At 37.3% G+C, this 21,644-nt stretch overlaps 1 protein-coding gene across 1 annotated transcript in view; it reads left to right on the top strand.

Annotated features, from left to right (window-relative positions):
• The window catches only part of cntln (centlein, centrosomal protein), a 158,815-nt gene that overhangs the window by 122,576 nt on the left and 14,595 nt on the right, over positions 1 to 21,644 (top strand). Inside the window, exons 26-27 of the mRNA XM_059031625.1 lie at positions 13,541 to 13,726; positions 20,255 to 20,332. Coding sequence (XP_058887608.1) covers positions 13,541 to 13,726; positions 20,255 to 20,332 — 264 coding nt within the window. The remainder of the gene's footprint in view (positions 1 to 13,540; positions 13,727 to 20,254; positions 20,333 to 21,644) is intronic.

Here is a 21,644-nt window from a genome sequence, read left to right as displayed (position 1 = left end):
CCATAGCATTGTCTTTGAAATATCTACATATTTTGATTAGCACTCCTTTAAAGTGTTACTCGACAGGCTGTCAAAATGCCTTCTGAATTCTGCTTCTATACAACCTGGTCAATCAAAAACATTTCATTGGTTCTCGACTCCTCTCCCGAAGTTCAGCATTCTGATTGGTTCGTGCTAAGGCACAGGTTCAGAGGGGTGGGAACAGGTTTAGGGTAGATGAACCAATGAAAATGCTGAACTTTGGGAGAGGAGTCGGGAACCAATTAAATGTTTCTGATTGAACAGGTTGTATTGAAGACTTCGAAGTTGTGAATTCAGAAGACAGTTTGATGGGAAGACCAGATGCATAACCGGTGTAAAAGGATAATAACTGGTCAAACCGGATTTATGAACAGGGATATGTTAATAAAAATATCAAAACAAGAACAAAGCTCAGGAAAGTAATGCGTTGGGTTTTAAACCCTACAGCATCTTCAGAAACACTACAGAGTTGTTTTTTTTTGTTTGTTTTTTTAAACAACCCAATACAGTTGATGAGCTGAAAACTTTCTGAAACTGATGAATTGCTGTCTCGTTAGATGTTAAATAATTGATATTGTTTATTCAGCTTTTATCCTGCATATATGTCTGAAGCCTTTAAAGATTTTTTTTTATTTATTTTGTTTTGTTTTGACAAATATTCTCATTTTACCAAAAGACACTATATTAATTTCCTCTTTCTCTTTATTTTCATGGCGCTCTGATCAGTCTGCAGGACTGGTATAATAACATACTTAGAAATCTTTACAAAGCATGTTGTTTTTTTTTTTTATTGTTCTTTTATTCCATCCTAACATACACATTCACAGTAGTTTGAACAGTGATGTGCTAGCCCAGCCAATACGCCTAGTGTAATTATATTAGGTGTCAGTGTGATCATATTTTAAAATAGTTTATCAATATAATTTCTGTTAACACTAGAACACCATCAGAGGTTTCTAAATCAAACACGTTTTTTGTTTCATATATATATATGCCTTAATATATCGGATCCATCGCCTTTGTTAATGAACACAGCCAAAACTTTCACATAAGCTGCTAACCATTGTTGTTCCTAATGCAAATTTGGGAAACCCTGCATCCAAGTTATCTATAGAAGTACATTACATTATTTGATGGCCTGACTGAAAGAGATTTACTCTTGTCAAATATTGATCAGGGCTGTGATTTCTTCATAGCACGGAGAGCTTTTAGTCCCAACAGTTTTAATGCCGAGGGTCCACCATGTTTTCTCCTTTATTCAAAATGATTTTACATCACACCAGATAGAACTTTAAAAGTCAGATCTGAGACTTCTAAGAGTTTGTCATGCTTAAAGTTAATGCCCAGTTGAATGCCTTGGGTGCATTTTTTATATCATTGCATACTGTATAATGCATACAAGGTAAATTATACATTTATTATCACTTTTCCAGAATTGTAGTCAAATCTTTATATTTCAGTGTGTGTTTTTTTTTTTTGTAAAGCATTATTATTAATTCCACAGTAACGAGGGGTTTATATTGCTCTAAACAGTGGCACATCCAAATACCGCCATCATTTAAATCATTGAATAATTTGAAGACATTGGGAAAGACTTCTAATTGAAACGTTTGCCATTTAATTTATTAAGTGTATCTTAGTATTTCACAATTTAGTATTTTAGTGATTTGCTGAAGAAAGTGATTTGCACTGTTGGATGTTTGATTTTCATAGCCTAATTATTTAAACAGTGGTTGTATTTAGATCTATCACCATTTAGATCGGTGGTTCCCAACCTTTTTCAATGTAGGGACCACCTTGGTGTTTGGATTTTTCCCAGGGACCACTTTTCCACTCATTTTTTCACAACAGCATTTTCAAACTAATTTGTATGTGTATATATGTATAAGTACATGTAAAAAGTAAAGCATTTATATATTGTACCTAACTTAATGAGATTCCTGGGCTTGAATCTTCACAACCAGGTCAGCAAGGACTAGTTGTCATTTTGCGCATTGTGAAAGTTGCTGATGGCAAAGGTTCGGTTTCTTTTTTTACATTTTTCTTTTCTCATTCTGAATGCTTTGTAGATAAATTGCATCTCAATTTTGCAGGATTAAGAGTTTTGTTTGACAAAACCTCCTGACAAATAATGCACTGGGGCTTGGGTCGTCCTTGGATCCAGTAAATGTAAATACCAGTGCTGGTCCCCGCAATCGTTACCTCGTGTAGCAAATTAATCCATTTCTAACACAACTTACTGCACTCGCTGAGTCACCAACTTCGCTGGATGTACATATAAAAAACACTGGAATACGAAGACAAGGTGGGTGAGAAGCAATTTGATAAATTAAAAAATGATTGGAAAGTGTACAGGATGTTACATACCACGTCTGGTGGTCTGATGTGTAAATTAAATGGGATTGGTGGCGCACAGTCGATAGGATTTATAGCATTTTGGTTAAATATGACAGCGTCAGAACAGACTGTGTACACATTATTTACTATAATTAAGAGATTTTTCTTTTGGCATATAGTCTTGTGAGATATTAAACCTGGCTGAACAAACCCATATAATAACATGGAGCTGAAATCGGTCGTTCACACTACGGTACAGGTCACAAGTCAAGCACAAATATAGCCTCTTTTTGGTTCACATTAAATTCTGTTACTCCAAGTCGTTTTCAAAAATGTTTAATATGGAAATAGGGATATTGCTATATCTCTGGCAACACTGTAGCACATATTTTATATTGTTGAAAATGAAAGGACTAAAACTCTGGTTTGAATGGTTCTTTTTTTGTTTGCTTGTTTTAATTTAGTCATTCCAGCCGAGTTAGGAATATTCAATGCAGTATGATACTTTTATGCGGGGCTACTTTTCCTGAACAGTGAACACAGGCAGTAGAATGAGCACGGATTAGAAAGATGGGCATTTACGTGAATGCTAGATGTAGATTTTTATTTTTAATAATACTGGCTAAAAAATAGAAGTCTGTAATTTTGCCAGGACAAATGTGTCTTTATAATGTGTAACGGTTATTTAGTTAGTATTTGTTTCACATAAGATGGGCTATTTGAGTTACTGGCAGGTTCAAAGACGATGCTTGGTATTGCATCAAAGGGAGCTGTAATATATATTAATTTATGAACACACCCGTAATAATGATATATATCGTATAATGATATATAATGTTTTTTAATGGGATGCTTCCCCAGGACCAGGTTTTTTTGGATGTATTATAACATTATACATTATAAAGTACATCAGAAACCATACAAACCATTCACTTTTTTTTTCAACACGATATTTCGTTTTTTATTATTTTTTATTAAACATTAAGTATTTTTTTATTATTATGTATTCTTGCAATACTTCCTGAAAGTTCTGTTGAAAAATATTGTTGATTGGGTAAATTACAAGACATTGTTTCACCTGAGTGTTTGCAATGACATAATACACGTTTATTCGCAAAGAAAGTGTGGCAATGTGCCCCGCCCATGTGCATTTGTGTGTTATGTCTTGTATGTTGCGTGTGGTGTTTTAAATGTTGGTGTATAGTCATTGGTACACGGGATATAAATGGGTGTGTGCAGCACGAGTATTTAAATTGTATAATTATATTTAGGCATGGGATTGCACTCTCACTTCACGTGCATTTAAAGTATAGTATGTGAGCACGGGGTTGCACAAAATTAATTCACATGCTGGGATTCAAGTGACTAATTAATTAGTAATTGAATCCCAGCACAACAGTATATATAGATGCACGTTTGACTCACTCAGGGTTGGGTGTTCAGTGAGTGGAGAAGGAAAGTAAAACAACGTAAATAATAAGTGTTTATAGACTCACCGTGTTTGTTTGTGTGTCTGTCCGTGCACCGTTTGTAGTGTTAATCCGTTTTGTTTGTTTATTTTGGCGCAAGTGCCGTGTCCTGTTTTGTGTTCTGTTTAAACCTTTTACTTTAATAAACGCTGAGTGCTACCATTTGCACTCAGCTTCTCATCACCACCGTCTGTCTGTGTGTATTTCTTTCTGGTCTGACGCCACCCACTCCGGCTGTCTTTGTGACAGAAAGATGTACAAAACAATTACCTCCATCCATGTACAGTTTCTTTGGGAAATATCTTGACACGATCAATCACCGAAATATGCTTTGCTTTTTTTGCTTTGTCGTCCATTTTTACTATTTTATCTCCAATGCTGAAAACCTAGATTTTAGCAACCTAAATCAAAACATTGCAGCACTGACTTTGTCCCATCCCTTACTGCATAGTACAGGTCACAGAAAAGCAGTACAGGCGCATTGATAGGCTGATTAAAACTTTGTTGTCATTTGAATAGTAAACAAGAACGTTAACCGCTTTGGAGAATTTTTTTTTTGTAAATGTTATTTGTGGACGTTTTCTGTTTGTTTTTTGCTTAAGTGCAGTGCACACAGGACGGTGAAGAAATAAAAAAGGGTTATCAACAGAAGGAAGATATGTAGTTTGCGTCACTTGCGTTGTGCAGTAGTTTCTTTTTTTCCCCTCTCTGTATGCTCGGTATGCATTGGCACCTAAAAAAAGAGGTGAATTTTGCAGTGACCCCTCAATTTCACGATTTCTGCAAAATCGCGATTTAGGTACACCCCCAATTATCAGTAATAAGGAAAAAAAAAACGTACCTGACAAATTTAGTTCATGAAATAGTATCTGCTTATATTCATTTCCTGATATTTATAAATGTTGTAAAAAAAATATATTAACACACAAGACTAAATGTTATATAATAAAACTGTCATTCAAATACATCGGATTTACAGTGTTCCCTTTTTTTTCTTAGCTGTAAACAAGTTCTTGTATTTTGTTTCTCTGTGTTGCTGAAAATGTCTTTACCCTTTTAAAAATGAAAAGCCTGTCTCAGTGACGTCACACGAAAAAACAAACAAACAAGCAGGCAGCGAAATTCAATTTCTCCCCGATCTAATGATATGCGTTAACTTAGTTTCTTTGACTTGCTGGGCAAAAACACATTTTTTTTTATCGTGTTTACCTGATCATGGGCCCAGAATATTTGTTGTGTTGCTTAACTGCATAATTGAATTTTGGGAGTTGTATATTTGGTATATCCAAATATACCAAGCGACTGTGGTAATATGTCTAAAAAGAATTATTTTAACATGTTATTCTCCTCAAGAGCACATAACAGAGCTTAACAGACTGTCTCATGGTTGAGGATCTGAGAAGAAATCAGTGATAAATTCATTTAATCTCTATTAGGATTACCCCACACCAGGGATTTAGGCAAATTGAATCTGAGACCTGACTAGTGACAGAGAATATCTATTAGATAGTAAACAAAATAATAGTCTTTGTGGCTGTTAATGAACTGCATGTCTACCTAATGACAGCCTTTCATTGTCAGTGTGCAAACTAGGAGGCTGAAGTAGAATGTTTTTTTCCCCTATCAGTGCTTTTTCAGCTCTTGTTATGATCATCCTTAAGCCATCCCATCAGGTTGTTTTCACCATGTCATTGTTCTCATTTGGACATACAGTACAACGTCGCATATCCGACCCCCTGTGGACTGGGGTATAGGCAGATATGTGAAAAAGTCGGATTTGCGAACATCTATAGAAAAAGCATTTACACATCCATAAATAGGTTAGTGAACAAAAACAACACGCAAACTGCTTTAAACATGCGGACATTTTTTGCTTTAAAAGTAAGCAAACATAAACAAGATTAATTAGGCTGCAAATACACAAAGTTTTTTTTTTTTTTTAAATACAAAACAAATGGTAAATGTTAACCTGCTGGCTTATTTATTAACTCTAGAAGTCCCTGCCTCCCTGGTTCTGCTTTCCTAATATCTCTGTCACGGTACTTTGCGCTCTTTCTTGATATTGCCAACAGCCGATAAGCAGCTCGGTTTGAATATTGCTTTGGCTATTTTAAACAAACAGCCGGTAAGCATTGCGTTTATGATGCTTGCTTTGTTTAATTCAAATGCATTTAAAAGCTAGAACAACACGCTGCCAATATCTGCAACCGTGTGCTCCATCATATAAACACATTGCACAAAAAAAAAGCTTTCTCGACTGGTGTATTGAAACGTCACTGCTACACGCAGCTGACTGACACACGCACACAGCCCACCTCCCTTAAAGGGGACAGCTCCAAAAGGCTGATTTGCTATAACGCTTTCTTTGTGTTTCCATCGCGGAAGCTGCATTTGCTGCAAATGCCACTACTCTTACAGCCTACTTTTTAATATTTATTTATTTAGCTTGGCGGTTAATTGATCAGGGCGGTTATGTGATGGTCGGATATGCGACACTCCACTGTACTTCTCAAGAAGGCTTATAACAAGCCTAACTTACCTATATTCGATTTTGATAGGTTGTTCATCTGATTGCTCAAGCAGCATAATGACAATCAAACATGATACCATGTTTTTCTAGACACATGGGTTGCACCTACATTCGATTTATAATCTTGCTACATGCCACAAGGTATAATAAATCAAGTCAATAACAGTGTTGAAAAGCCCCAAAACGTCATTATGACCACCCTCAATGCCCATTTAAATTACATACTGTAGTATATTGGTAATGCCTCTTGCCTTTCACTTGGGGATCCCCTTTTAGGAGGGTAGCGTACCTTGCGTCGAGCTTGTTGATGTAATTTCAGTTTCCTTCTTAACAGTACGTTTTACCACAGCAGGTAAATGAAGATCCTAATTTGTGTTAGCCTCTCATTTTATGTCACAATGTAAGCCCTGATGCCTAGCTAAAAACAGTAATCACTAACACTGTTGGGCTAGGTGAAGCAAACTGCTGTGAGCCACCTTTAATGAAATCCCACTAATAGAAAACAATGAAGTTATTCAGGAGATTTGCAGTAAATTCCTTGCTTTGGGACTCTCCATTATTAAGATTAGTTATATGCATGGAACAAGAACACTGTGTGTTGGGGAATATCTTACAATCAAGGATCTCTCCTGACCGGACAACTCATAGTAAAATCTTCATTAGAGTTCTAGTGTATGATATAGAAGAGTATTACTGCAATCAATAAACTCTAAATGAAGCAATGGGGATATTCATTGATTGACTTTAAGTACAGTGGCAGCTTTGGCACATCTAATTGTCTTTGCAGCTAGACAGATGAAACCTTTTGCTTACATTCACCTTGCTTAGCAGTAGGGCTGGGACGATAGTGTTTTGTTTGTTTTTTTACCGTCGGTGCATCGTTTTCATAAAGACCTGATGCATCAATGCATCGTTTTTTCATAACGCAAAAGAAACGTGTAAATAATAAGTACATATTTTCATCAAATCTAATCACGAAAAGTAAATGTTTCTCCAGTTGAACTTAAAACTACACATTTCTAATGATTTATGTCTAGTCACACTGTCGACGAGGTTCCCCACAAAAAGTTAATAAAACATAAAAAATATTACTGTCTTACCTTAAAATGTCTTGACAGCAATCGGGTTAGAGGAAGAAAAAACACTCCAACGGGGAACACAAGAATAACTATTTACAAGTCCAACGTAACCAAAGTCTGTGCTCTCTCCAGAGCTTATTTTCTGTTTTTATTCAGACATTTTATGGCATCCACATTCTCTGGTTTTAAAGAACGGAGTTTGTTCACAAGCATCCCTGCTTTGCTGAACACACTCTCGCTCGGGACCGATGTTGCTGGGATACTTAACATGCTCTTTGACAAGGCTGCTTGTATTAACTTGAGTGGTGCTTTTTCTGTTTTCAGCATTTCTGTTTGTTTCCTATGAAAGCACCTGTTGCCATCTCACTCTTTTTAAAATGTGCAACCAGTCTCAGCCCTGCACAGCTCACACTTGCCACGCTACCAAAAAGTAACACAACACGCTCGCTTGCAGAAAGCAAAGACATTGCTCTGCACACGTTGGCCACGTTGTCATGAACACAAGCTATTACTTTTGTAGCCACTTCAAACTCTGTGTTTATCTGATTGATCGCTTCTACTAAATTCACCGCTGTGTGTCTCTCGTGTAATTTTCGTGTCGCTAATACTTTTGACTCGAGTTCCCAGTTTTGCTTAATGTAATGGCAGGTGACTGTTAAAAATGCTTCCTGTGCCATGCTTGTCCATACATCGGTAGTGATGGACATTGAATTACACTCCTGACTTAAATCCTGCAAAGCTTTTTCTTTGCACGTTCGTGATGAATTGATTGTCTTTCGACAGGGCATTTCATAGCCCGGAGCAAGATTCGAAATCAGATTTTTAAACGCAGCTCCCTCTACTATACTAACAGGTCTGATATCTTGTGTGACAACATCCACTGTCAGGCCTGTTATTTCTTTTGCTGACGCTTTTTGGATCAACTTTCTTTCCAAAATAAGCTGTAAGCTGCTATAGGGGTTGCTTCCTTTTGTTTTTTACTTGTGTTCCCGCTGTCGTATTTTGTCGGGTGCTGTCTTTCTAAATGATCCCACAGGTTGGTGGTATTGCCACAGAAGCTCATTAAAACTCCACAAACAACGCATTTTACCTTTCCATTTTGTTCTTATCCATTTTGTTCTTTTGTAATGGGCAGCAGTGTGGAGTAGTGGTTAGGGCTCTGGACTCTTGACCAGAGGGTCGTGGGTTCAATCCCAGGTAGGGGACACTGCTGCTGTACCCTTGAGCAAGGTACTTTACCTAGATTGCTCCAGTAAAAACCCAACTGTATAAATGGGTAATTGTATGTAAAAATAATGTGATATCTTGTAACAATTGTAAGTCGCCCTGGATAAGGGTGTCTGCTAAGAAATCAAATAAATAAATAAAACTTCCAAACGTCTGATGGCATTATTTAAAATTAAATTAAATCGACAATTTAACTAGCAAAATCTGATCCTACAATTTGTGGCCTACCTCTAGTCTCTTCTATAGGTTTTTTTTTTGTCACGCTTACTCTGAAAACATACGTGCTGCATAGTGGGTGGAGAGGGTTTTTTTAGAACACAAGAATGTTTACAAACAAGAGGAGGCCATTCGGTCCATCTTGCTCGTTTGGTTGTTAATTGCTTATTGATCCCAGAATCTCATCAAGCAGCTTCTTGAAGGATCTCAGGGTTTCAGCTTCAACAACATTACAGGGGAGTTGGTTCCAGACCCTCACAATTCTCTGTGTAAAAAAGTGCCTTCTATTTTCTGTTCTGAATGCCCCTTTATCTAATCTCTATTTGTGACCCCTGGTCCTTGTTTCTTTTTTTCAGGTCGAAAAAGTCCCTTGGGTCGACATTGTCAACACCTTTTAGATTTTTGAATGCTTGAATCAGATTGCCGTGTAGTATTCTTTGTTCTTTGCTGTTTACTAGCTATAATTTGATTTATATTAAAAAACAATCCCTTACTGTACAACAGATGTTTTAAAATGAACAGATTACTTTTACTATAGACTCGCTTGTTTGTTTGGAACCACCTAGCAACAATAACCGCAGATGTTACATCGCACTAAAGAAGCACATTGCCTCCAAATAGCTTTTCTAATTGGTGCAACTTTTGACACTGGGGCGGGTTTTATTCTCAGTTCATGCTGTAATAGGTGTGGTATAGTATCAAGTCCACAAGGTAATAAAGTTAATGACAAGCGTTTTTTTTCTGAAGTTTGTTATATATTTTTAGTAAAATGGCATCTCTAAACAAAGGAGAAAAGCCACGTTTGGAAGTGTTTTGAGAAACTGGACGAGAAAGCGGTGGTATGTAAATAATTATGCCAAACAAAATTGCCGTACCACAAAAACACGTTCAATGCTTCACCACTTGAAATGAAAACATTCAGAATTACTGTGGATAGAGTTACTGAATGCAGTAAAAAGCAAACATCCATAATAAACAGAATGATCCAGATGGCGACTGACATTTATTTAGCATTTACATCCCTCTGAATACGTATAACATGATTTTAAAAGGAATTTATGTTTTCAATATTAATTCAGAGAACGCATATGTGTAAATATATTGATAGACTTTAATCTACCAGTACACTTTTACACAAATAATTTGTTTAAAAAAAAAATGGCCTTGATATCTATGTTATTTGTCAACAGAAGGGAATATTAAAAAACAAAAAAACGGTTCAGTTTATGTGCCCACAGGGCCTGCACAGGAACATAATACTATTATTTATTTATTTAGCAGACGCCTTTATCCAAGGCGACTTACAGAGACTAGGGTGTGTGAACTATGCATCAGCTGCAGAGTCACTTACAACTACGTCTCACCCGAAAGACGGAGCACAAGGAGGTTAAGTGACTTGCTCAGGGTCACACAGTGAGTCAGTGGCTGAGGAGGGATTTGAACCGGGAACCACTGGACCTTTTAACAAACATGTCTAAACCTACTTAACCTACAGTATAAGCCTACACTGTACATCCAGTATACATGCATTGCATATATATATATATATATATATATATATATATATATATATATATACACACACTACCGGTCAAAAGTTTTCGAACACCCCCATTTTTCCAGTTTGTATTGAAATTTAAGCAGTTTAAGTCCAGTGAATAACCTGAAATGGTACAAAGGTAAGCGGTAAACTGCCAGAGGTTTAAAAAAAAAAGTTTAGGTTACCAAAAACTGAAAAATAATGTACATTTCAGAGTTATACAAAAAGGCCTTTTTCAGGGAACAAGTAATGGGTTAACAACTTACAGCTGTTCTGCAGCAATGGAAGTTAATTAAGCCTTGAAAGTTGATGCTAACAATTCCTACAGGTGTCCCAACTTTTGTTGATTACTTACAAACCCTCTGTCTGTATAAAAGCAGTGTTGGAACAGACTGTGTTACTACACCCTCTTAAGCATTATTTGGACAGTATTGTACTGCAGGAAGTAGTATATTGCTCTCATAATGGCGAGAAAAAGGCAATTAACAAAGGAAGACAGACAGACCATTATAACCCTTAAAAGTGTAGGTCTTTCCTTTAGAGAAATTGCAAAGAAAGCCAAGGTGTCAGTGAGTACAGTTTCCTACATCATCAAAAGGCACTTGGAAACTGGAGGAAACTCTGACAGGAAGAGGTCTGGCAGACCCAAAGCCACAACAGAATCAGAAGACAAGTTTCTGAGAGTCAACATCTTGCGTGATAGGCGGCTCACAGGACAACAGCTTCAAGCACAGCTTAACACTGGTCGAAGTAAGCCAGTCTCAATTTCAACTGTGAAGAGCAGACTTCGAGCTGCAGGTTTGACAGGTCGAGTGGCAGTAAGAAAGCCATTGCTAAGATGGCAAAATAAGAAAAAGAGGCTTGCCTGGGCCATGAAGCACCGCCAGTGGACTACTGAAGACTGGTAGAAGGTCTTATGGACCGATGAATCAAAATTTGAAATCTTCGGTTCATCACGCAGGGTTTTTGTACGCCGTCGAGTAGGCGAAAGGATGGTTCCTCGGTGTGTGACATCAACTGTCAAACATGGAGGAGGAAGCGTGATGGTCTGGGACTCTTTTGCTGGATCCAGAGTCGGCGACTTGCACAGAGTGAGTGGCACCCTGAACCAAAACTGCTACCACAGCATTTTGCAGCGCCATGCAATACCCTCTGGTATACGCCTAGTTGGTCAGGGGTTCATCCTACAGCAAGATAATGACCCAAAACATACCTCCAGGCTATGTCAGAACTACCTTAGAAGAAAAGAACAAGACGGTAGGCTTCAAATCATGGAATGGCCAGCACAGTCTCCAGACTTAAACCCCATCGAGCTGGTTTGGGATGAACTGGACAGGAGTGTGAAAGCAAAGCAACCTACAAGTGCAACACATTTGTGGGAACCTCTGCAACAGTGTTGGGAAGAACTTTCCAAACAATATTTGATTTCCATTGTAGAAAGAATGCCACGAGTGTGTTCGGCTGTTATATCTGCAAAAGGTGGCTACTTTGAGGAGTCAAAAATTTAGATTAAATTTTGTTAAACAAAACGATTCCATGATTTCTTTTTTATCTCCAATTGTTTATTTGTTCTATGCTTTAATTTCAAAGTACATTGGGACATTAAACTGCGTAAATTTCAATAAAAACTGTAAAAATGGAGGTGTTCTAAATCTTTTGACTGGTTGTGTGTGTGTGTGTGTGTATATATATATTGTGAGACAGCAGGGAGGGGGTTAATTCCTCCCTCTAAAAAAACATGTGCGGAAGGCACACTTTTGTCTTTTGTTAATTGTTTTATTGATTGATCATTACCTGCACCTGGCTATTATTGAAAATTAGAGCCAGGTGCAGGGTTTAAAAAGAGAGCAGTCAGTCTGCTCTGGGCGGCTGCTGAAGAGGGCAGAGGCCCGACTGTGCTGGTGTGGGTACAGCTGTAATTTGTAAAAGGTAGAGTGAAGCCTTTTTGTGTGTGTGCTGTTTTGTTTGTTTATTTTTGTACAGGTAAACAGCTTAGCTGTCCTGTTTAATTTAGGTTCCTGTTTTGTTTTAGTTAGTGCTCAAAGAGAGCTAGGTGTTTGTTTTGTTTATTTTTGGTTTTTGGTGTTTTATTAAAAATTGCGCAGCCGCGCTTCAAAAATCCATTTCTGTGTTGGGTCAGTGTTTTTTAAAGGGGCAACGAACCGCGAAGAGGTTCGATTCTTTCACTATATATATATATATATATATATATATATGATAGACAAGCTTTTAGCCTAAAAGATTTTTACCAGTGACATCAGTGCAGTACATACATTTTGTGGAAACATTATCACCAACAAAAAAAAAAAGAAAAATACATAAATAAAAGAAACATACATTTTAAGATGGTGAACATCTGTCAATAAGCGAACCACCGGACCATACAGCCTCCTAATAATAATATATCTGTTTTTGTATAGCACCTTTCATAGTTGACATCTCAATAGTGCAGTACAAATGCAGGGAGAGATGTACTAAAATAAAAATAATAATAGAAATGCTTTTAAAAAGACCAAATTCCCATTGGGCTTTTTTTATTTTTTATATATAGATTCTATTGATTTTTTTAGTTTTACATGCAGGACAGCCGTTATAAGATCATTACCTTTATTAAAAATGTGCACGGATGAATCTACCAGTTAATCTACTGGTTAATCAACTAATGCCCATAAATTAACCAATCAAAAATTTAAATATATACTTTGGTGTGTTTTTTTTTTTTAAATTTATTTATTGTTTTTACATTGTAGTTAAGTCTTTGTGATATTAAAACTTTATTTGCTTATTTAGGGTTTCTTTGCTTAGAAAATATATCATAATAAAGAGAGTGTGTTTATGTAGGTATGGTTTAAATGCGGACACCTGCATAGCATTTAAACATTCATAAAAATGTACCAAAAGCACACCCCTAGTAGGTCAGTTGCTAAAATGGAGAATCAGGACTACACTTACCAGAATGCATTGGGATGTGAGTTAAAAAGTCTGAACTGTCCCAACCTGTCCCAGTGAACATAGTCATATGGTAACCCTATCTGGAACCCTAACTGAAAATGTCCTAAGGAGTACAATTATTGTAATTAAAAATATACAAAGTTAAACTACGTCTCCCTTTTATTTACAGGCTTTGACTAGAGAGCTACACAAAGATGTACAAGACACAAAAACCCAGATTAGAAAAACGAAGAGAAAGCATTCAGCCCCAGGAGGCCTTTCTAAGGAATCCATCAACAGAGCCCAGTCCATAGCAGCTTCCATCCTTAACATCTCTCAGACTGACCTAGAGGATATCCTGGATACAGAAGATGAGGTAAGAAGAGATCAAATGCGTTTACCTTTAAACCAATACTTGTGGGATACCACTAGGGGGCCGGTTATGGAGTAGAAGTGAAAAGCTTGAGTTCCCACAACTTTAAAAATAATTACAAGCAATCCTTATCTATCCTTTTCTTTTCACCATCTTCGTAAATTCTTCTATTTTATTTGATTTATTGCCTGTTGTCAGTTCAACTTACTTTGCAATGCCTCCGAGACCGTCGGGCAAAAAGTCGAGGGTTGCTAATCCAACTACCCTCGCTGCCAGGTCGAACGCTGATGCAGGAGGGAGTGATGCTTGAAGATTTTCGCAGGATCGTCAAGGAAGTTATACGAGACGAGATCGCTACCTTTCGGATAGAAATTGAGCATGCAATTGCTCCCATTCAAGCCATTTTGTCCGCATGCACCAAGAAAGTACGGGAGGTGGAAGATTCCATGACTGCTTTTGTAACTCGCCTTGCTGGAATTGACTCAACCTGCAGCTTGCTTTCCTCTGAAAATAACAAGCTCCGTGCAAAGATTGATGATCTGGAGAACCGAAGTAGGAGAAACAACCTGCGTGTTATCGGAGTTCCGGAGGGGATTGAGGAAGGCAGACCAACCGAGTTTATGTTCAGCTTCTTTAACAAATTATTCGGGCAGATTGGCCTGGACTCCCTACCTGCACTGGATCGCGCACACCGCTCGGCGGGTCTGAAACCAAGAGAGGGTGATCTCCCAAGGCCTTTAATTTTGAAAGTGCACCATTTTCAGGTTAAAGAGCAGCTTCTGCGTCTGGCAAGGGAATGAGATAAGCTTTTGTTCTGCAGAAACAGTCTTTTTTTTCCCAGATCTTAGAGCAGATCTGGTAAAGCGCAGGGCAGCATTTATTATCATTATTATTATTATTATTATTATTATTATTATTATTATTATTATTATTATTATTATTTATTTCTTAGCAGACACCCTTATCCAGGGCGACTTACAATTGTTACAAGATATCACATTATCACATACAATTACCCACTTATACAGTTGGGTTTTTACTGGAGCAATCTAGGTAAAGGGTACAGCAGCAGTGTCCCCCACCTGGGATTGAACTCACGACCCTCCGGTCAAGAGTCCAGAGCCCTAACCACTACTCCACACTGCTGCCATAAGAACATTAAGAAAGTTTACAAACGAGAGGAGGCCATTCGGCCCATCTTGCCCGTTTGGTTGTTAGTAGCTTATCGATCCCAGAATCTCATCAAGCAGCTTCTTGAAGGATCCCAGGGTGTCAGCTTCAACAACATTACTGTAATGAAGTAAAGGCCCTTCTTAAAGCAAAACTGAGATATGGCCTTGCATCCAGCCCATTAGTGTGTCTTTCAATGGAGCGGGTAAGATATTTTGTACACCAGTAAAACCAATACCTGTAGTGGTACCCTTCAATTGTATTAAATTGATTGATCACAGCATTTGAACAGTTAATTAATCAGATGTCTTAGAAGTCCCAAAAGACATGGAATTGTTGTAATAGTTTACACCAAATCTTGTTATTATTATTTATTTCTTAGCAGACGCCCTTATCCAGGGCGACTTACAATTGTTACAAGATTTCACATTATACAGATATCACATTATTTTTACATACAATTACCCATTTATACAGTTGGGTTTTTACTGGAGCAATCTAGGTAAAGTACCTTGCTCAAGAGTACAACAGCAGTGTCCCCCACTGGGGATTGAACCCACAACCCTCCGGTCAAGAGTCCAGAGCCCTAACCACTACTCCACACTGCTGGCTTGTGAGATTTAATCTACAATTGATCCCTAACTTTTATATTCCCTAATATATAGGTTTACAATGTAAATGTTTACTGTACCTTGATTTTGAATTTGTTTTACCTAAAACAAATGGTATTTTCTTTTTCAAGTTTAAAATAACAAAAGCAGGGGTCCCCGAGTGTCTCATCCAGTTAAAGCGCTGACGCTGGGAGCGCAGGATGAGTCATACAGCTTTGACGGCACCAGTTCATGTCCAGGCTGTGCAAAGATGCCAAACCTTGCTGGGGACTCCGAAGGAGGCATCACATTGGCTCTGACGCTTCCAGGGTGGGGGATGGGAAACCGGCAGGGATTCCTTCTCCTCATCGTGCAACAGCGAACCCTACTGGCCAGACACTCGGCACATTCAGAGTGGATACAAAGCAGGGCTGATCTCTTTTCTGGGATTGGTAGTCCACCCACCTCTGCTCTGGATGCTTGGTGTAAAAGCTATTCTGGCCTTACACTTATGAGATCAGAGAACGCTTACACACCCTCAGAACGTCTGTGCTGTGTGGGGACTCGCTGCGGTGAAGAAAAAAAACAAACATATTTGGATATTCCAAATTGGGGGGAAAATAAATAAAAATAATAATCGGTCACTCTAAATTAAAAAAAGCAAATAAAGAAAAAACATAAGCAAAAATTGTTGTGTTGTGACTGACACCCTGTTTCAACACAAAGATGCAACATGGGACATTATGATGTGAGTTATGGAATTATACACAAGAATTTGGATTTGTAAGCAAATAGCAAATTTCAGATTTTGTGATTTGTGTGAAATTTCTAATATGTGCACCTACTTCATATTCAGTTCATGTCATACATTTTGACTTCAGGCAGTCATTTACAGCCAGGATTACAGGAAGTGAGCATCTGACGGGTCTACTTGCAAGGGATTTCAATCAATTGGTGCAATACACTGTGACCCAGTGTTCTAAGCAGTAAGCTACTCAAAGTTATGATTATGCTGCAGGATCTATCACTTTTAATTTGTTTATTTATTTCAAGAAAAAAAAAACATCAAAGCAATTTGTTTGTATTCATGTCTTTCAAGTTTTTCACAACTAAAACTTCTTACCAAAAAGGTTGGAGATCTCAATTGCAGGTGTTTTAGACATCAGACACTTTCATTTTCCCCCCTGATGAGTAAAGGTGCTTGTTTAGTACTCTAGAAAAAAAGAAATACATAAAAGACTGGTGCTTGATAAGATGGCAGCATTGATAAACAGTATTGCAGATTATTACACTGATAAAGTCTTTGTTTCTTTTAGACAGTTATATTACTAACATGTGAGCTGAAATTACAGCTCGTTTAAAGTTAATGATCCATTTGTAATAAGCCCATAATCATCAGGGATGTTTATTATCACATGAGTGCCTGATGAGAATTCGAGGGTCATTGCATTGTTATGCATCCTTGGGGTGTTACATGCTGGATGTATCCCCATGCGGATTGTATGAGCAGCATTCGTACTACGGCAGAACACAATTTAGTAACCCTACTGTTGATGATAATGAGCTTGCTGTGAAATAATTGAAATAAGGGAAGGTCCGGTAGCCCACTGACCTACAAAGGACTACTCGATAGGTAGCTGATTTTCTTTCCTTTGTGACAAGCTTGCAAATGAGTATGTAATACATATTTAATGTGAAGATTTGCTAACGGAAAAAAAGATTTAAGTAAAGAAAACACCACAACCTATTTAGAGCTCAATATTCAAACACCTATGTATTATTTTATTGAAATGATATAAGTATACCTTTGGAATTTCCCTAATAGTTCATATGTATGTGTCAGTTATCCATAACAATGTTCCTAATCATCATTTATTTCTGTTTCTGCACCTATGGATTTTTGGAACCTTTAACCTTTTCAGTGCCTTTTGAGGTCTTGTCATTTAAGGTCTCTCCAGTGCTTAATTTGTAAATCGGGAGGTCCCGGAACACATAGTGAGCGCGAGAGGCGGGTGTTCCGGGGGGCTCTGAGGTACCGGAACGCATGAGAAAAAAGTGACAAACACAATGTAGCCAGACAATGTAACTATAACCTGTGTTAAGGTGTCATCTTTAGCCTTGGCTACAATGCTCGCTGCCGCTAAATGGGCCTTGGTTCGGGCATGTTCAAAAACCTTTTTTCTGAGGGCTTTATTGTTTTTTTTTTACGTCAGAGGCATAGGACGTTACTGTACATTCCACCCACTCTTTTGCTAGTTTCATCCCTCCCTATGATTAATACTTCTAAGTTATCTTGAGTAAAGTCAGCCAAATTACTAAATAATAATAATAATAATAATAATAATAATAATAATAATCATAATAATAATAATAATAATAATAATCTACTGGTATTGTAACGTTATTGTACGCAAGGCATAATTATATAACTTGTGATTACGTATTTGACCTTGAGGAATGAATGTATTTTATACATGACGATTTACAACTACGGTTAAATATTTTATAATTTAATAATGACGGCGATTCACCTTAGTCCACAAGGTGACACGTAGTATCAGCTACGATACAACCACCTTTTAGGAGGCTATTGCACATTCTAATGGATGACGTTCTTAAACGTCTATTATGTTTTACACACATATTAAATATACATTTTCTAATGTTAAACACTAAAAAATACTAAATATATACACGTTTAAACTTTGTTTTTATAAAATATACATGTTGCGGTTATGGGTGTGCTTCAACGTGTGACTGAGTTACATGACTAATCCCAAAGGTTTACTGGATAGAAGAGGAATTGGGCAAACAGCGTTTTGCTATGTGCTGAATAAATACCACGGATTAGTTCCACAAGTACCACTCGTTCAAGCCTCACTTTTTTGTTGTTGTAAAAAACAATGGGTGACTCCAAATGTATAGAAAAAAAAACACATAAGAAATGCAATTGACTATTTTTTTTAAAGATTAAATTAAATTAGATTAGATTAGATTGATACTGATGGCTAAACAATGCTAATGGTTCAAACTGTTATGTTATCTCCAGTATTCTAAATATATATTCTTATTTTTTGTTAAACTATATTTAATTTAATTTAATGTTTATGAACCAAATCAACCAAATATAGATTCTCCCTAGCTTTTGTGATGTGCAGTTTGTGAACGACTCGTTCTTTCCGGTTCAAATAAACCTACGTAAACAATCTTAATGCGACCTACATTGATTGGTTTTGTGTCAATGAATCAGTGAATCAAATGAACGAAATGAATCGATTCACCAAACTGAACTGAATCAAATGAATCGAGTCACTAAAAAGAATCGAACTGCCCATCACTAGTCCTCCCCGACCCCGTCCCCCTCTCCCGCTGAGTCTGACTCACTAGTAGGGCTACTAGCTAGTGGAGGACGTGCCGGTGGTGATGCTGAACTGGAGGGATTAGCAGCGCAGACAGCGCTGCTAGCTAAGGCATCGCCATCAGGCGCAGTTTCCCCCTCATTTTTGATTTGGCTTTCCTTTCCCCTCGACAAGTTTCAAATTCAGTAGCGACGACTAGCCTAGGCTACGTGACGTGATTACGCAGGGACCTCTCACTAGCTGACCACCACTGTTTCAAGATCAGTTACTTACCTCGCCGGCCCGCCCCATAACCGCTACGTACAAATAAGAGAGCAGGTCTGGAATCGGTGTGGCAGGATAGGATGCGCTTTTACTGGGGGACGGGAGAAATAACGAGGAGGCAGAAGCAACTTTAACTCTGATTGCTTTTATTAGAATGTTTACAGTGCAAACAGTGGAAAAAATAATAAATCATGCCGTGAGAGGTACCAGATCCGAGCAAATTAGGTGCCGGAACAAAAAAAGTCAAATCTGAGAGGTGCCGGAACCTGTTCCAGCAGGATCCGGCTCAAATTAAGCACTGGGTCTCTCCCAGTGTGCTGTAAAGGTTGTAAAAGTGTACAACCTAAAAAATAATACATTTGGCCTCCTTAAAAACACACTGCCTCAATCTGGACATATCATTCTGGACATATTGTCAAGAAAATAACAGTAGAATAAAAAGATTGAATTACAAAAGTGTCCTAGGAGAAAACCGCATCAACAAAGTCAACATCAACATGATAATAAAACATAAATACATTACATACATAACATTTTGTTAAAATGAATATATTAAATATAAACAACAGGTTTATTCCCCTAATGAATTCCTTACAACAGTTAGATGCAGTGCTAAAGCAATTGTGGCTGTTATAAATTTAAAGTAGCCTATATTTAAGTTCTGAAAAATATTACTGTTAAATAAAAGAAACTAAAATTCAGTGACAAATGTTTCGACTAGAAGTCTTTTTCAGTTTCTTCAAAATCTGAATTTGTTTCTTTTAGTATAAATTCAGCACTATTGAGTGTTAAATATATGCATTATGTGATGAATAAATAATATATGCCAATTTTTAATTAAGCTACTGTATAAAGTATCCCTTTAATAATCTTCACCATTTTTGTTAAATTATTGTAAAAACTGTTTTTTGTGTTTTCACCCTATTAAAAAATAGGAATGAAATAAAGACTGGACTAGTAAACAGTTTGAAAATATGCTTAAGGTATTTCATTAGGCTATGTTTAAATTCCTTGAATTACAATTACACTGAATCTAAAAGGCTGTAGTTGAATGTAAAATTCAGTTTATTTATTAATGTAATACATTTCTTTCATCTTATCTCTTGTCTTACAATGCAGTGCTATAGTTTTGCTATTTTTGTCTCTAGGATTCAGAAGAAGCAAAAACAGCAAGGAGAAATGATCAAGAATGGTTGGGTCAGATAGAGGGAATCCTTGAAGGACAGGTACGACAATTTGTAATGATCTTTTTTATATTGTTTTGCTTTCTGGTCTGCAAATGAACCCCAAGTCTCATGAGCATTTAAACCCTCAGAGCAACAAAATTGTATTGTCATTAAATGGCTGTGGATGTTTACTTGTAGATTTAGGTTAGTGCTGTAGAGTCATTATTCATTTTACCATTCACTAAATAATCGGTTACAATCAACCAATTCGATTGTGTGAAATAAGGACATGATGTAATTTAAAATAGCTACAAGGATCATTTCATTATATATATATATATATTTTTTTTTTCATGTGATGATGTATTTTTTGCTTTCCTATGGTGTGCTCTTCCAAAGGTAGGAATTGAAAGTTGAAATGTCAAACCCACTATCGGTATTTAGTGGTTAAAAAATGCTTGATCCTGAAAGAATAAACAAGAATGGTGTTGTATTTTTTATAGCGAGGGGCGTGCAGGGCTGCTTTGTTATTTGTAAGCGCTGACGCTAGGCGTTTGAGCACAGGACTCATGAGGAGTGCTTCACAGAATTTGGTGACCTTTATCCACAGACCTGTTTCCAGTCAATTCATGTTTTCCTCACAGGCGGACAGCTGTTAGTTGCACTGACGTCCTGAATGCTGTACAATATTTTCTACTGAGACCATGAGCAGCTTGTTAGTGGGAACTAAATATTGATTTGGCGTCCTGTCGATGCAGAAAGAATGAAAAAATGTCCACCAGAGACCTCCTCAAACATATTCCTATCGACATTTTGTGGGCAGAGTGGAAGGCTGCTCAACGGATGACAAGGCTGAGACTAGCTGGAATCCCGAAGGAGTCCATTGAGACTGCTGCTGTGACCTGTGTGATACTTTTTCTTCTCTTTCAAGTATTTTCTCTTAATAAACACAGTGTCTGCAGGGACAGTGCCCCGCTTGTAAGTGATCAAGGGCAGTTTATTGGCAGGTGAGATTTTTCTGAGAGCATGTGCCTGTGCATTGTGTGTGTGTGTGTACACACCATGCTCTTGTTCTTGTTCTTATATTTCTTAAGGACCATACAGTAACTGATCTGAGAAATGCATTATTTTGTTTGCTGTAATACATTTCTGTGTATAAAAATGAATCATCAGAGTTTTAGACATTGGTCCTACTTTAAAGATCTAAATGTCACAATTAGATCATTAATGTTATGCCACTATTTGTACTGAAAACCAAGTAAAGCGTACAAGCCTTGTGTATTTGTGTCTGTTAAAGTATTGGAAACACCAGGATGGGCAGTATTTTAACAGTTTATATCAATTCGAAATATTAAAGCAGGCTTCCCTCAGT

Source organism: Acipenser ruthenus, chromosome 1 (assembly GCF_902713425.1).
Source record: "Acipenser ruthenus chromosome 1, fAciRut3.2 maternal haplotype, whole genome shotgun sequence".
NCBI lineage: Eukaryota > Metazoa > Chordata > Actinopteri > Acipenseriformes > Acipenseridae > Acipenser > Acipenser ruthenus.
Note: the sequence above shows the minus strand (reverse complement) of the source record. Positions and strands in the feature narration are given on the sequence as shown.